This window comes from Sinocyclocheilus grahami, unplaced genomic scaffold (assembly GCF_001515645.1).
Source record: "Sinocyclocheilus grahami isolate Dianchi unplaced genomic scaffold, SAMN03320097.WGS_v1.1 scaffold6.1, whole genome shotgun sequence".
NCBI lineage: Eukaryota > Metazoa > Chordata > Actinopteri > Cypriniformes > Cyprinidae > Sinocyclocheilus > Sinocyclocheilus grahami.
Window position 1 is genome coordinate 936216 of NW_015505185.1, and position 16053 is coordinate 952268.

The following is a 16053-nucleotide window of genomic DNA, read 5'->3' on the forward strand; positions in this document are numbered from 1 at the left end:
AACTCTCATAGCGAGACAACATTCCATTCAAGAGCATTCGCAAACAAATTAGATTAGAAATTAGAGGCTGATGCTTACCAGGAGCGACCAAATGGGTTTGTAAACATTCAATCAGCAAAAGGCCATGGTGGCGTGTTCTACCCCATGCAGCCTGTCCACGGCAGAACTCTTGTTTTAGATTTGAGGCGACCACCCACTGTCAGGTATTGAATGTCCACTGCACAGTAATCTTGTTTTGAGCTCAGGAGTTTTTCAGGATTTAGCATGAGCCTCGTTAGGTTGAGTCGTTTGAAGTGGTTCACCTCTGACTTGAATCTTTTTAGAAGATCTTGTTCTTTTCTTGGTGGCAAGTCAGGTCGAGCCATTGATAAACGCAACCTTTTGAGTGAGCTTTATCCTTCCTACACTGGGAACCATTAACCGCACCATATATGTTAAATATACAGTGGAGTCCAGAAGTTTAGACCACATAGATCCTGTTAGATTTAAAGTCTAATTTAAGCCTGGAACTGAAATCATACTGGATAACTTCTGGAGGTTGTGTCAATAGATGTCAATAAAGCAAATCCTATATTTCTGCCGCACATGTTACTCAAAAATTTTAGGCAGCAAACAAAAACAAAACAAAAAACATTATATAAAATTGGAATGGTAAGATTTTTAAAATGTTTTTCAAACAAGTCTCTTATGCTCACCAATGCTGCATTTATTTGATCAAAAATACAGTAAAAACAGTAATCTTGTGAAATATTATTGCAATTTTAAATAACTGTTTTCTATTTTAATATATGTTAAGATTGAATTTATTCCTGCGATGCAAAGCTGAATTTTCAGCATCATTACTCCAGTGATCAGTGTCTTCAGAAATCATTCTAATATAATGATTTGATGTCTTTTGAATAATTGTGATCTTTAGTGTCCTTACACGTCCTTGCTAAATAAAAGTTTTGATTTCTTAAAAAAAAAAAAAACTTTCTAATCCCAAACTTTTGGGGGTTTTATATATTTTTATAAAAACACTACATTCAAAAGTGAAAAGTGCAACAGGTAAAATGTAAGATGAGAAAAAATTAAAAATATATTTAAACATTCTTAAAACATTTAAATGCTTAAAATTGAGTATTGTTAACATGCATTTTAAATACAATTTAATTTATTAGATATATATAAAAAAACACATTAAATTCCTTGTATGAAATAAATTATCTGGCCACATGGACTAATCCATGATGCGAAAAGGGCACAACTTGAGTTAATTTTTTATTAGTATATGGGCAGAGGGGTATTTATATTGCATCTGTATAAACAGTGCAGTTGAATGTCCACTGCACAGTAATCTTGTTTTGAGCTCAGGAGTTTTTCAGGATTTTGCATGAGCCTCGTTAGGTTGAGTCGTTTGAAGTGGTTCACCTCTGACTTGAATCTTTTTAGAAGATCTTGTTCTTTTCTTGGTGGCAAGTCAGGTCGAGCCATTGATAAACGCAACCTTTTGAGTGAGCTTTATCCTTCCTACACTGGGAACCATTAACCGCACCATATATGTTAAATATACAGTGGAGTCCAGAAGTTTAGACCACATAGATCCTGTTAGATTTAAAGTCTAATTTAAGCCTGGAACTGAAATCATACTGGATAACTTCTGGAGGTTGTGTCAATAGATGTCAATAAAGCAAATCCTATATTTCTGCCGCACATGTTACTCAAAAATTTTAGGCAGCAAACAAAAACAAAACAAAAAACATTATATAAAATTGGAATGGTAAGATTTTTAAAATGTTTTTCAAACAAGTCTCTTATGCTCACCAATGCTGCATTTATTTGATCAAAAATACAGTAAAAACAGTAATCTTGTGAAATATTATTGCAATTTTAAATAACTGTTTTCTATTTTAATATATGTTAAGATTGAATTTATTCCTGTGATGCAAAGCTGAATTTTCAGCATCATTACTCCAGTGATCAGTGTCTTCAGAAATCATTCTAATATAATGATTTGATGTCTTTTGAATAATTGTGATCTTTAGTGTCCTTACACGTCCTTGCTAAATAAAAGTTTTGATTTCTTAAAAAAAAAAAAACTTTCTAATCCCAAACTTTTGGGGGTTTTATATATTTTTATAAAAACACTACATTCAAAAGTGAAAAGTGCAACAGGTAAAATGTAAGATGAGAAAAAATTAAAAATATATTTAAACATTCTTAAAACATTTAAATGCTTAAAATTGAGTATTGTTAACATGCATTTTAAATACAATTTAATTTATTAGATATATATAAAAAAACACATTAAATTCCTTGTATGAAATAAATTATCTGGCCACATGGACTAATCCATGATGCGAAAAGGGCACAACTTGAGTTAATTTTTTATTAGTATATGGGCAGAGGGGTATTTATATTGCATCTGTATAAACAGTGCAGGAGACCTCCATTGGAGGGTGGTTTGTTTTCTGCAAAGCAATTTTGCTGTCTCTCACACTTTCACCTTTACTCTTCTACAAATGATGACTGTTTAGTCTATGGTAATTCTTGTTTGGACAGCTCGGTAACAAATGCCGACAGTCTTTTGTTTGAGGGAAAGGTGAAATATTTACGTGATAAGGCTTGTTCCTAATGCATCAAGACGAGGTGCGGGCACTTGACGATGGGTGAGCATAGAGATGGAAAATAAGGATGTAGAAACTGAACTGCCGAAGGAAATAACATACATGGCCCAGGTTGATCTCTGACTAGACATTTCTGTGTATGTCACAAGTGTAATGAGGTGAACTCAAGAGGTTTTGTTGTTAACAGCGGATGTTTGGTTTCTGCATGTGGGCCTTGGGGTTTCATGACATATTTTACCATTTTCAACAGATCTGTCAGTGTAAGAAAGCATTGTGGTCTATCATTGTTTAGGAACATATCTGTCGCCAGGTCAAGTACAAACATAGAAATAGCTCCCTCTGACTTGTTGAAATAGAGCAGTATTCACAGGTATGGAAACAAAAGCTTCCTCTATTTTCTTCACCCCGTTCCTGTGAATGTGGTAGGTTATGCCCGAGGCTGTTCTACAGAAAAAAAGGGAAAGAGAGAGCTCCAGAAAAACAGTTCACTGAGGAAACCTGTTTAAGACATGAGAAACTATAGACGCCATTCTCCTTGTAACCGCACGACGGAAACCTTCATTATTACTTTGATTTTCTTTCAGTGTACCTTGACTTGTTTATCTGAGCAGTTCCTGAATCAATATTGTGTAATGCAGTGCTTCAATAGGAATGTGGACGTGTCGTCCAGTTAAAGAGAAGAGATAATGACACTCAGATCCTTTTGAAACGAGGTGAGACTGAATGAGAATGATGGGGTTGTGTTGAGGACACATTTTGCAGGCACAATCCCACAAATCTGTCTTTTTTAAAAGTATTTGTGCTGGTGGTACATTTTGAAAAATCAGTGGGCCGAATCATCTTTCGCCTCTGGCTGGTGTTTTCTTCGGAATAAAGTGGTAATGGAAGAGATTAACAACTGTCAAGTGTTTCTACAACTATAAGCCGGTGTACGATTTTCAATCCAAACCATTTTGACTTTCATTATTTAACTGACATTTCCTGTATATTGAGTCAATTGCTAGCTTTGCTCCCTGTTAATATTAGATGGCACTTTCCATTAATAAGTTGAACTTTGTTTTGCCATTTTTTTGAGGAATTAAAGCATATATTACCGATTATGTAACATAAAATGAATCTTGCATTAGTAGTATTATCTTGGTGATTTTGCCATGTCGCCTCTCTCTCTCTCTGTCTCTCTCTCTTTTTCTCTCTCTATATAAATATATTTATACATTTATCAGTGAAACTAAATGTTATATTGATCAAATATATTTTGAATAAATGAAATATAAATGTTAATTTACATATGTAACTAAGACCATCATAAATTCTGTTGCTTAAAAAAATATAAGCTATAATAAAATCTATATATAAAATAACGTTCTTATAATTTTTACTACATGCCAAGGCATCATTTCTAATTATTGTCTAGTTTAATTTGAAGCAGTGAAATAACTAAAACTAAAACTAAACCTGGAAGAAAGGATAATAATAAAAAAAAAAGAGTAAATTAATAAAAAATGTAAAATAATTTATCGAAAATATGAATGTTAAGTTCTTTTCACTGTTTGTTGAAAGAAAGAGTTTCAGACTCTGCTTTGTATCTTGTTAATGGAAAGTGGCGGATTAATTTAAAAAGATTGAAATATAAGATTAAAGATTACACTCTAAAAAAATGCTGGGTTAAATACAACCCAGTGCTGGATGAAATATGGACAAACCCAGCAATTGGGTTGTTTTGACCCAGCAGTTGTGTTAAATGTTTAACCCAACATTCTGGGTAGTAACCTAACCGCTGGGTCAAAACAACCCAATTTGCTGGGTTTGTCCATATTTTACCCAGCACGGGTTGTATTTAACCCAGCATTTTTAGAGTGTAAGTTTAAGGTGTATTTTGCCAAAAAGAGTTAAGCAGAATTGATCTGTTTATTCATACATTACCATGGTTGTCCTATCCAAAAAAAAAAGGCCTACCCAGTACAATCAAAAACTCACAGAGAGTCACTTGACCTGCAGTTATTCGCTAAGCTGGTCTACTATTAAAAATGTCCCTTTGGATACAGTTACAGTTAAGGAAGGTGAACTGCAGAGTTCAGCCCCATATCACATCTCTGAAGTTGACAGTAACTCGGGCTCGATGTCTCTGTCAAGCTCTTTGCCTCTGGCTACTGTCTTTTGATTGGCAGTCCGGAGGGACATTCAGGAACTTTTATTATAATTTCCCAAAAGGAATGCACGGTCAGAGTAAGAAATGTAATACCATGTTTTCAAAGGGACACAGGACCTGCATGGGTCTTAATGGCAGAATAAGCCATTTCCTTTTAAAATGCATTTTATAGTGTTTAATCGGGCTGTTTCCTGTTTAATTAGCACCATAAGTTAATTAGTCTGTCACTTAAAGGGGTCATATGACGTTGCTAAAAAAGAACATTATTTTGTGTATTTGGTGTAATGAAATGTGTTTATGGTTTAAGGTTAAAAACACATCATTTTCCACATACTGTTTATTATTGTTTCTCCTCTATGCCCTGCCTTTCTGAAACACGTCGATTTTTACGAAGCTCATCGTTCTGAAAAGCGAGGTGTGCTCTGATTGGTCAGCTATCCAGTGCATTGTGATTGGCCGAATACCTCAAGCGGGTGAAGGAAATGTTACGCCCTTACCATACTGTGATGCCCTGTCCGGCCGGAGCGACAAGACAAAAACATTAAAACCCATTACAAACAAGGCATTTGTAGCATCCAGTGGAGACATAATTACGGATTATAATGACTTATACTGTCTTTTTATGCATTGCGTTGTGTATCAAGCCGCGTAAACATAAAACCATGTCTGCATTTGTGATCGGAGAAACGACATACAACAAGCACTACTCTACACTGCTCAAAACTCGCGTTTGAATCATCAGTGGCAAATCCTTTAAATATGAAAACGTACTTACAGGCTGAGTCAGCATTATTTGTAAGCATCATAGACTGTATAGGGTCAGCATGCGCGCCGAAGGGGAAACAGGGGAACTGAATTCACAGGAACACTGGCATTGTAGGCTACTCTCCCAGGAAACAGTCCTCGTACTCTGTAAAATGCGTTGCACACATCTGAATATTTGGTTTGAACTGTTCTGGAACAGTGTTGTAAATACAACTTAACCACTAAATTCTAGTTGTGTCCTCTTTTGGAAGGCCAAACAAAGTAGTTTCGCTTTCACAACGAAACACACAGTGTTTCCACAACATGGCGGCGGCGGCAACAATACTACATTATCAAATCAAAGTTACCCCTTCTTACTTTGCGTGAATATTTGGGCGGTGTTATGCAAATCTTCCCACACAGTGACGTAGACATGTGGGGGTGTGTTTAAATGAGGCGTTTTAGGGCGCCTAAAACCTATTAACTTTCATAAAGAATATCTCTTTGGGTTTGAGACTTTAGTCTTTGCAACTTTAGGGATCTTATCTATTCAAGAACAGCTTGTAACACTCCAAAGAGAAAAGAAAACGTGAAATCGCATCATATGACCCCTTTAAAGATCAGCTTTTGGTCAAAACCTTTCACTTTCTGCTGCCTCCTTGTGGTGGACTCCCACACACTTCCCTTTAAATCACAATGCACATTACTGCTGAAAAATGATTTCTTGAAATCCACTTTGGCTGAAAGTGTTGGTAGTAAAAGTCTAGCATTTGTCGTATTGATCTGGCTTCAGCGCTGTGACTAAGTATTCTTTCCAGTTCAGCTGGCATTAAAGGGTTTCGTAACCTTCACGAAGATCATTATAGAGAGAGACGCTGGCAGGCCTGTAGTGGAATAAGACTCACTTGCTGCCTGGAAAGAAAAAGACCGAAGGGTGCAAATTGTCATTGTTAAATTCCTAATTGCTGAGGCCCCATCTTCATAGAGCGTGTGAGGTGGGCTGCTCCGTGCTGCTGAAAGACATTCTGGATTTGCAGGATTTTCAAGACAGTTAGTGAGCGACTCATTGTGTGGTCCTCTGCTGTACAAGTTGTCATCTTAGTACTTTACGAGTCAGTTTTCTTTAGCGTTTTATGTAAAAAAAAAAAAAAGTATAAGAAAAGTGTATCGTTTATAGTTTTAGTAATTTCTGAACAATATCAGGTTATGTAATAAACATTGACACTTACTTTTCTCTTATATTACATGGAAAATGCCTATATAAAAATGATTTCACAAACATCTTGGTGTGTTAAAAGACATCCAAAGCTCCAGTCAAGTGGCTCTCTCGAGGGAAGCCAAGGCCAAGTACAGAGAATTTCATTAGTTCTGCCAATTTCAGGTTAAAATTAGTTTGAATGGCCTTTTTACATCATTGGAAGAGTTTTCCACTAATGGGACCATCGTTAGGGGGAACAATGTATCAAGCCGCGTAAACATAAAACCATGTCTGCATTTGTGATCGGAGAAACGACATACAACAAGCACTACTCTACACTGCTCAAAACTCGCGTTTGAATCATCAGTGGCAAATCCTTTAAATATGAAAACGTACTTACAGGCTGAGTCAGCATTATTTGTAAGCATCATAGACTGTATAGGGTCAGCATGCGCGCCGAAGGGGAAACAGGGGAACTGAATTCACAGGAACACTGGCATTGTAGGCTACTCTCCCAGGAAACAGTCCTCGTACTCTGTAAAATGCGTTGCACACATCTGAATATTTGGTTTGAACTGTTCTGGAACAGTGTTGTAAATACAACTTAACCACTAAATTCTAGTTGTGTCCTCTTTTGGAAGGCCAAACAAAGTAGTTTCGCTTTCACAACGAAACACACAGTGTTTCCACAACATGGCGGCGGCGGCAACAATACTACATTATCAAATCAAAGTTACCCCTTCTTACTTTGCGTGAATATTTGGGCGGTGTTATGCAAATCTTCCCACACAGTGACGTAGACATGTGGGGGTGTGTTTAAATGAGGCGTTTTAGGGCGCCTAAAACCTATTAACTTTCATAAAGAATATCTCTTTGGGTTTGAGACTTTAGTCTTTGCAACTTTAGGGATCTTATCTATTCAAGAACAGCTTGTAACACTCCAAAGAGAAAAGAAAACGTGAAATCGCATCATATGACCCCTTTAAAGATCAGCTTTTGGTCAAAACCTTTCACTTTCTGCTGCCTCCTTGTGGTGGACTCCCACACACTTCCCTTTAAATCACAATGCACATTACTGCTGAAAAATGATTTCTTGAAATCCACTTTGGCTGAAAGTGTTGGTAGTAAAAGTCTAGCATTTGTCGTATTGATCTGGCTTCAGCGCTGTGACTAAGTATTCTTTCCAGTTCAGCTGGCATTAAAGGGTTTCGAAACCTTCACGAAGATCATTATAGAGAGAGACGCTGGCAGGCCTGTAGTGGAATAAGACTCACTTGCTGCCTGGAAAGAAAAAGACCGAAGGGTGCAAATTGTCATTGTTAAATTCCTAATTGCTGAGGCCCCATCTTCATAGAGCGTGTGAGGTGGGCTGCTCCGTGCTGCTGAAAGACATTCTGGATTTGCAGGATTTTCAAGACAGTTAGTGAGCGACTCATTGTGTGGTCCTCTGCTGTACAAGTTGTCATCTTAGTACTTTACGAGTCAGTTTTCTTTAGCGTTTTATGTAAAAAAAAAAAAAGTATAAGAAAAGTGTATCGTTTATAGTTTTAGTAATTTCTGAACAATATCAGGTTATGTAATAAACATTGACACTTACTTTTCTCTTATATTACATGGAAAATGCCTATATAAAAATGATTTCACAAACATCTTGGTGTGTTAAAAGACATCCAAAGCTCCAGTCAAGTGGCTCTCTCGAGGGAAGCCAAGGCCAAGTACAGAGAATTTCATTAGTTCTGCCAATTTCAGGTTAAAATTAGTTTGAATGGCCTTTTTACATCATTGGAAGAGTTTTCCACTAATGGGACCATCGTTAGGGGGAACAAATTAAAGAAAAGAAGGGATTTTACAATGGAAAGAAAGCAGCCACATGTCTGGTGTCCATGATTCTGATTTGATCTGTCGGTTCAAAGATTTTCTTATTTTCTATTAAATTACCGTTGTAAGATTACAAACATTGGCCTTGTATTCCCTCCATTGTTGTTTTTGTGCTTTCCTTCTTTCTTTCCAGTCACAGAGCTTTCTTGGATATCATTCTGAATTACCTAATTGATCACTTGTATTTCATTGCATCAGTATTAAGATTACAAGAGATTTTGGGGGATGAATGAGGTTCATATGATAAAAATTAGTTTTTATTGTCTATTAAAAGAGCTTTGATCTGTTGGCTTGGGAAGAAAGGTATTTTTTTCTTCTGCAGTGCACAGTTAGTATTGTAGTAAACAGCATCTCGATCTCATCCACTTCCTTTAGGAGAGGTGAATTAGGCTGGCCTGGGGCCACTGTAAATGTTTTATCCATCCCATAAAAGCCTGGAAAGGATACTGGAACTCTTGGAAAATCCCTACAGTCACAAAAGACGAGCTATTCCATCTGAGACTTCAAGAAATTAAAATTCCAAGTGTCGAATTTCCTGTTCCATGTGTGCTTTTAAGTGTTGGCCATTACACCGGGACAGAATAGAGCTCATTAGTAAGCTTTCTGCTGTCAGGAGTGGAAAAGTGATGTAATATTATGACAAATCATAGTGATTACCTTCAGATTTAATCATTTAACATATCTATATTTAGCATTGCAACTCTTTGAACACATTTTTTTTTTCACAAGTGAAGTTTGACCACAAGGACAGGTAATCATCAAAATAAAAATGTAAGCACATACATTGCAGATACAGCACATTTAAATGCATATTTTCAACTAGGATTAACCAGTAGAAATTTGTCAATGATAGAGATTTTAGACTATCGTCTCTATCGTGGTTTCATGCTCACGTGACGTTGCTGTGTTATGTGGTCATGAAAACATATCGGTTGCATGCATTTTAAGCATTGTGGTTTAAAAGCAAGTGATTTTAAGCCATTCAAATGCAATCAGCAGCGAAAGAGAACTAATTTAGCTATTTGTGCGTGCTGTTTGACACGGTTTCTGAGCGCTGTTAGAGAGGCATGTGCACGTGAAGAGGGTGCTCATAGGGTGCTGGAGTATTGAACATAGGGCTGGGCGATACAGCTAAAAAAGGTATCACGGTATAATGTTTCATATCGTTCAGTATCGATAATTATTGAAAATTTCTTATAACCTTTCTTAAACCGAGAGCAGTAGAAAAAAGGTTTAAATTTAACCACTGTATTTTTAATTTACCCAATTTATTAAGACAAACAACAACAACAACATTTTTAGTCTTAACAAACAAAATAACAAATAAAACCAAATAAAATTTAAACATATCTCCTTTCTTATATTTTATATGCAGATTGAATAAGTGTTAATAAAGGGGTCATATGATGCGATTTCATTTTTTACTTTCTCTTTGGAGTGTTACAAGCTCTTGGTGCATAAAGAAGATCTGTAAATTTGCAAAGACTAAAGTCTCAAATCCAAAGAGATATTCTTTATAAAAGTTAAGAGTCAGCCACGCCTACCTAAAACGGCTCATTCCATCTCCTGAGGCCACAGGAGGGAGCAATGAGCAAAATAATGCACCTCATTAAACGGTTTATTCAATGCAATGAAAATAACGGCTGCCTATAAAAAAGTACATAACATCTAAACTGACATTTATAAATCAAATATGATTTCGTAAATTGCATAAACAATTATGAACAAAACATCATCATGTATTTATGCATAGCTTAATACAAATAGCCAAAGTGCCGATCACACGGTTGCATTTAAAACACATGAGACGCAGTGGAATGGAATAAAACCCCCACAAATTCTCGAGACATGTTTTCTAAAAGTTGAACTTCTTTTAACTTTACATGGCTTTCTATTAATCATCTCTTGTGCGAGACGCGAGTGCAACAGTCATAGTTGTGTGTCTCAAGAATGCGCCGAATATGTGTTCTTGGTGAATGGCTTGGTTTCGGTTTTAACCGAGCGGCAACCTCCCGCTCTCTCTCGTGAAGCCAACAAGGAAGTGACTTAAACTGCAATTCGTCAACTGGCCGCTAGAGGCTGGCTGCAAAAGGGAGTAAATCCCATAGACTCCCCATGTTAAAATGCCCAACTTTACAGCAGAAAAAACATGTTTACAGCCTGGTTCAAAAAATAATTTTGGTCTATATAGCTAATTTTGCCCTTCATGACAACTGTGAAGGGGGTGAATTTTTTTATAACTCATCCGTTTAAATTATATTAAGCCTTAAAGTTCTGCATAATTAAGGGCGTGGCCACTTGAGTGACAGGTGGATTGCTGCTGCTGTCACCACCGTCGAGCTAGGTGGGTGTGGTTTCAGCAGCCAGCTCCCGCCTCTTTGCCCATTTTTGATTATCTGGGAGTGACGCGCGGTGACGCGCTGCCAAGATGGCGACGGCTGGCTCCGCCTACTTTAGGCTTCTTTACTTTAGGCCAATATCATCTCCACATTGAGCTTCTATATTTGCAGCAGTGGCGCATCTTGTGGTTTCAACTGGATATAAACGGGATATAACAAAAACATTAAAATGCAACAACATCATCCTCACCGCATCCTCGAATGCGATTCAACTGGATATAGATGGGATATAACAAAAACATTAAAATGCAACAATATCATCCTCACTGCATCCTCACCGCACGGCCACTGATAAGGCTCCCTGACGCACACCCTAACATTCAAATATAATTTTTTTTCATTTGAATGCAAATTTTTATTTTAAATTTGACTAAAGTTCCTTTTTTTGATTCACAGTCTCCTCATCGCACGCAGGCACGGCACTCATTCACTTCATCGTGTGTTTGTGTGTTCTGTTGGCTCTCTGCTTGTCACTCATAACACGCTCCTTTAAATGAAAAAAAAAAGCAATGAGCAAAATAATGCACCTCATTAAACGGTTTATTCAATGCAATGAAAATAACGGCTGCCTATAAAAAAGTACATAACATCTAAACTGACATTTATAAATCAAATATGATTTCGTAAATTGCATAAACAATTATGAACAAAACATCATCATGTATTTATGCATAGCTTAATACAAATAGCCAAAGTGCCGATCACACGGTTGCATTTAAAACACATGAGACGCAGTGGAATGGAATAAAACCCCCACAAATTCTCGAGACATGTTTTCTAAAAGTTGAACTTCTTTTAACTTTACATGGCTTTCTATTAATCATCTCTTGTGCGAGACGCGAGTGCAACAGTCATAGTTGTGTGTCTCAAGAATGCGCCGAATATGTGTTCTTGGTGAATGGCTTGGTTTCGGTTTTAACCGAGCGGCAACCTCCCGCTCTCTCTCGTGAAGCCAACAAGGAAGTGACTTAAACTGCAATTCGTCAACTGGCCGCTAGAGGCTGGCTGCAAAAGGGAGTAAATCCCATAGACTCCCCATGTTAAAATGCCCAACTTTACAGCAGAAAAAACATGTTTACAGCCTGGTTCAAAAAATAATTTTGGTCTATATAGCTAATTTTGCCCTTCATGACAACTGTGAAGGGGGTGAATTTTTTTATAACTCATCCGTTTAAATTATATTAAGCCTTAAAGTTCTGCATAATTAAGGGCGTGGCCACTTGAGTGACAGGTGGATTGCTGCTGCTGTCACCACCGTCGAGCTAGGTGGGTGTGGTTTCAGCAGCCAGCTCCCGCCTCTTTGCCCATTTTTGATTATCCGGGAGTGACGCGCTGCCAAGATGGCGACGGCTGGCTCCGCCTACTTTAGGCTTCTTTACTTTAGGCCAATATCATCTCCACATTGAGCTTCTATATTTGCAGCAGTGGCGCATCTTGTGGTTTCAACTGGATATAAACGGGATATAACAAAAACATTAAAATGCAACAACATCATCCTCACCGCATCCTCGAATGCGATTCAACTGGATATAGATGGGATATAACAAAAACATTAAAATGCAACAATATCATCCTCACTGCATCCTCACCGCACGGCCACTGATAAGGCTCCCTGACGCACACCCTAACATTCAAATATAATTTTTTTTCATTTGAATGCAAATTTTTATTTTAAATTTGACTAAAGTTCCTTTTTTTGATTCACAGTCTCCTCATCGCACGCAGGCACGGCACTCATTCACTTCATCGTGTGTTTGTGTGTTCTGTTGGCTCTCTGCTTGTCACTCATAACACGCTCCTTTAAATGAAAAAAAAAGCGTGAAACTATCGTGCGTTATATCAAACATTTTTTCTATCGTTATCGATGATGGTGTACCGTCGATAAATATCAATACCGTTTTATCGCCCAGGCCTAATTGAACAGTTATTTTTTTTGATATTTTTTCCACTTTATAGGCCTTGAACGGTTAAATACACAGACTTGTATGCGTCAAAATGCCCGTCTTTGCAAGTATCCTCGTAAACACAGTAAGTTAGGTCTTAAGTGAAAGCAAACAGCTGAGAAAAGCCCTATTCTGACGGGACTAGTTTTCTAAACTACATTGAGTTTCGATTCTTATCACCTAACATCTGCGATTTTCAAGTACCACTTCAGACGGGTTTAACATCTGTTTATTTTATGTCTGTTTTGTACATCTGGGCATCACAGAGATCACACGTTCTGTATGCGTGCATTGCGTATAGTCATTTGGATTGATTACCATTAGTATAATCACAGTTTTACTACAAATACCATGGTGAAGCTAAATGGCTAGTATAGCAAAACCAAGTTAATGTGTGGTTACTTTAGTTTAACTATTTTATTTTTTTATTTATTTGTAGTAAACCCATTTTTAATTTTCATAAAGGTACATATGTAATTAAAACATTATGTAATTGAGTGCAGAAATGAATGTGAGTAGCCTAATCTTACCTGATGCTGATATTACAATAGCCAGTCTTAACAGTTTACGTGATCTGGCTCTTGATTTTATTATTGTTATTTTTTTATTTCTTTGCCGGGAGGCAAATATATCAAGCATGTGTGCACACAGACGTGCATTGTGATATTGCCGGGAATCATAGACATTCGCATTCGGACGGCAATAGGTTTCTCAGAGGATCACTGAGTTTGCTAAAAACAGTAGGAATTATTTAATTTGCTCTGGAATTATTACAGAGGTTGTGTGAGAAAAACACAGACGTGGCAGATTCGGATTAAAACCACCAAGTACATCTGTGAAACACAAATTTCTCTAACGACCCCCTGTAAAACTAGTCCCGGTCCGAATAGATCTAAAGAAAACACATGTGTAACATTATATCGGATCCGGGCAGTTCTTAAAGTGACAGCAGTCTAATATTCCTGCTGAAATATGTGTAATGATACTCAGAGGTTAAGAACATGTTATCCATGGATTTGAGAATTTGGATGTGAGAGGAGAAAACAGCTACTGTGAAAAAGAGAAAAGAGTGACTCGTTAAAAAAAAAAAGTAGTAACAGTTGTGGAAATCATTAAGTTGAAAGTCGAAAGTCAACCACAAGCGTTACGTTATTAAATTGAGAGTTTTTTAAAATAAGTTATTTTTTAAATCTATCTATCTATCTATCTATCTATCTATCTATCTATCTATCTATCTATCTATCTATCGAAATAATAATCTGAAGCATACCTGAAAGGAAGTTGTTAAAGAAAACCAAGATTTTGGTCCAACATCAGCTGAAAAGTGCAGATTTTCTTTTTCTAATGTGGTTTGTACATCTAACTAAACAGAGATGGCGAGATGAGAAGACCAGAAGAGTTGTGCTGCAATTAATCACTGATGCAAAAGCACAAAGTCTTGGTGGCATGAAGACATTAAGAGAACAGACCCCAAAATCTTAGACAAAAGACATGAAAACAAAACCTGAAACCCTGTGAGCACAATAGGAGGCCTGCTCTTTTTTTCTTGGGCTGCCAAATATCATGGTCGGTAACTTGTCTGCTGATGAGAAAACTGGAAAAAAGCACAGGTCCACTCGCATTTGATTATTTTGAGCACATCTGTTTGTGTATTCAAGTGTCTTTTATATATATATATATATATATATATATATATATATGTGTGTGTGTGTGTGTGTGTTTGTGTGTGTGTGTTCTTTCAGGTGCCAGAGCAGTGGGAGAGATCTGCGGAGAGACTCACTCAAATCACAGTCGCCCTCATCAGAGACAGAAATGCTGCTCTCACTGGGCAGCTGCTTCATGCCTGAAACTGAAGCATGAGAAGATGCGTTACTGTAGACAACCAGGATGCAGCCTGTGGACTCACAAAGACAGAAGCACGGAATCTAAAAGGTCAAAGAACATTTGCAAATGAAGGCATTTCAGTATAAAATAAATTACAAACAATGAATGACGGTGGGGCTGACAGTCTGAATTGTTTGGATCAACTGATTGATTTGATTCTTTAGGTAAGATTTCAAGGTATTTAACTCCGAATTGAATTTGCCTGGTTTGCCTAGGCTCATGTACATCAGTACACAAGCACAATCAAACACCTCTCTGAATCCTTGCATATATTTGTTTGTAAAAATAAATTTAGTTTAATAAAACAAATCAAAATAACTGTATCTCTGTTTTAGCTTTTTATTTTTTTTATTTTTTAAGCTTACCTTTGGGGGCTTAATCTTGTCATTGAGAGCTTGGTCTCACATTTAGGTTGTCTCTATATTTAATAAAATGCTGCCATCTTGTGGAGGGGTATGAAAATCATAGTCACAGTTGGTAATTGTATTGATTTGACATCACAACCTAAAATCTCTTTAGTAAACTGTGAACATTTCTTTAGTTTACATTTTAAAATCATTATTATTTCTAACAGTATTTCTATTCGCGTAGAGCAGACAATCTGATTCTTGAAAAGGAAAATCTTTTCTTGAAGAGATTGTTGTGATGTGATCCATTTTATTTAAAGTTTTAGGTCAGTAGATGTTTTTTTGTAAAGAAATGTATTACTTTTAGGATTAAAAGTGACATATTTTTATGTTATATTTATATTTCAAATAAATTCTGTTCTAAACTTTCTATTCATCAAAGAATTTAAATATATTTATTTTTTCCCTAAATTTTTTAAACAAATATTAATTTCCATACATTCATTTCTTCCCTTCCTTCAAATACTAAACGCACTGTTGTCATGAATATGTTTTTTTTTTTCAGATGATGTTAAACTTGCGGTTTCCTATTACCCTGACCCTAAAAATCCTTCGCAGGCCTCCTTATGTGATGCAGATCATGAGCTCTCCAATTTATTCTTTGGGTCGACTTTACACCCACTCAACTGGGAAGGCCCTGGTGACCACATTTCATAAATTTAGCTGTTTTTATAGCTTAACCCCTGTCTGACAAAAACAGAATCCCGGACGAGCCCCCGAATTTGCCTTCTTGACTCTTTCTCCTGTGCTCACCGCAGATTGCTAATTGATTATGGCCTTGTGCTTCCTCTCCAATGAGCATGCGATAATTGTGGCGGGTTGTTAAAGTCACTTCCTGTGTCTGA

General features: G+C 36.8%; 1 protein-coding gene across 1 annotated transcript in view; it reads left to right on the forward strand.

The window, feature by feature from the left end:
- Positions 1-15078, forward strand: part of LOC107587840 (isoprenoid synthase domain-containing protein-like) — a 41505-nt gene extending 26427 nt beyond the window's left edge. Inside the window, exon 12 of the mRNA XM_016275803.1 lies at positions 14660-15078. Within this exon, the coding sequence (XP_016131289.1) occupies positions 14660-14764 (105 nt within the window). The 3' untranslated portion in view covers positions 14765-15078. The remainder of the gene's footprint in view (positions 1-14659) is intronic.
- The last annotated feature ends 975 nt before the right edge of the window (positions 15079-16053 follow it).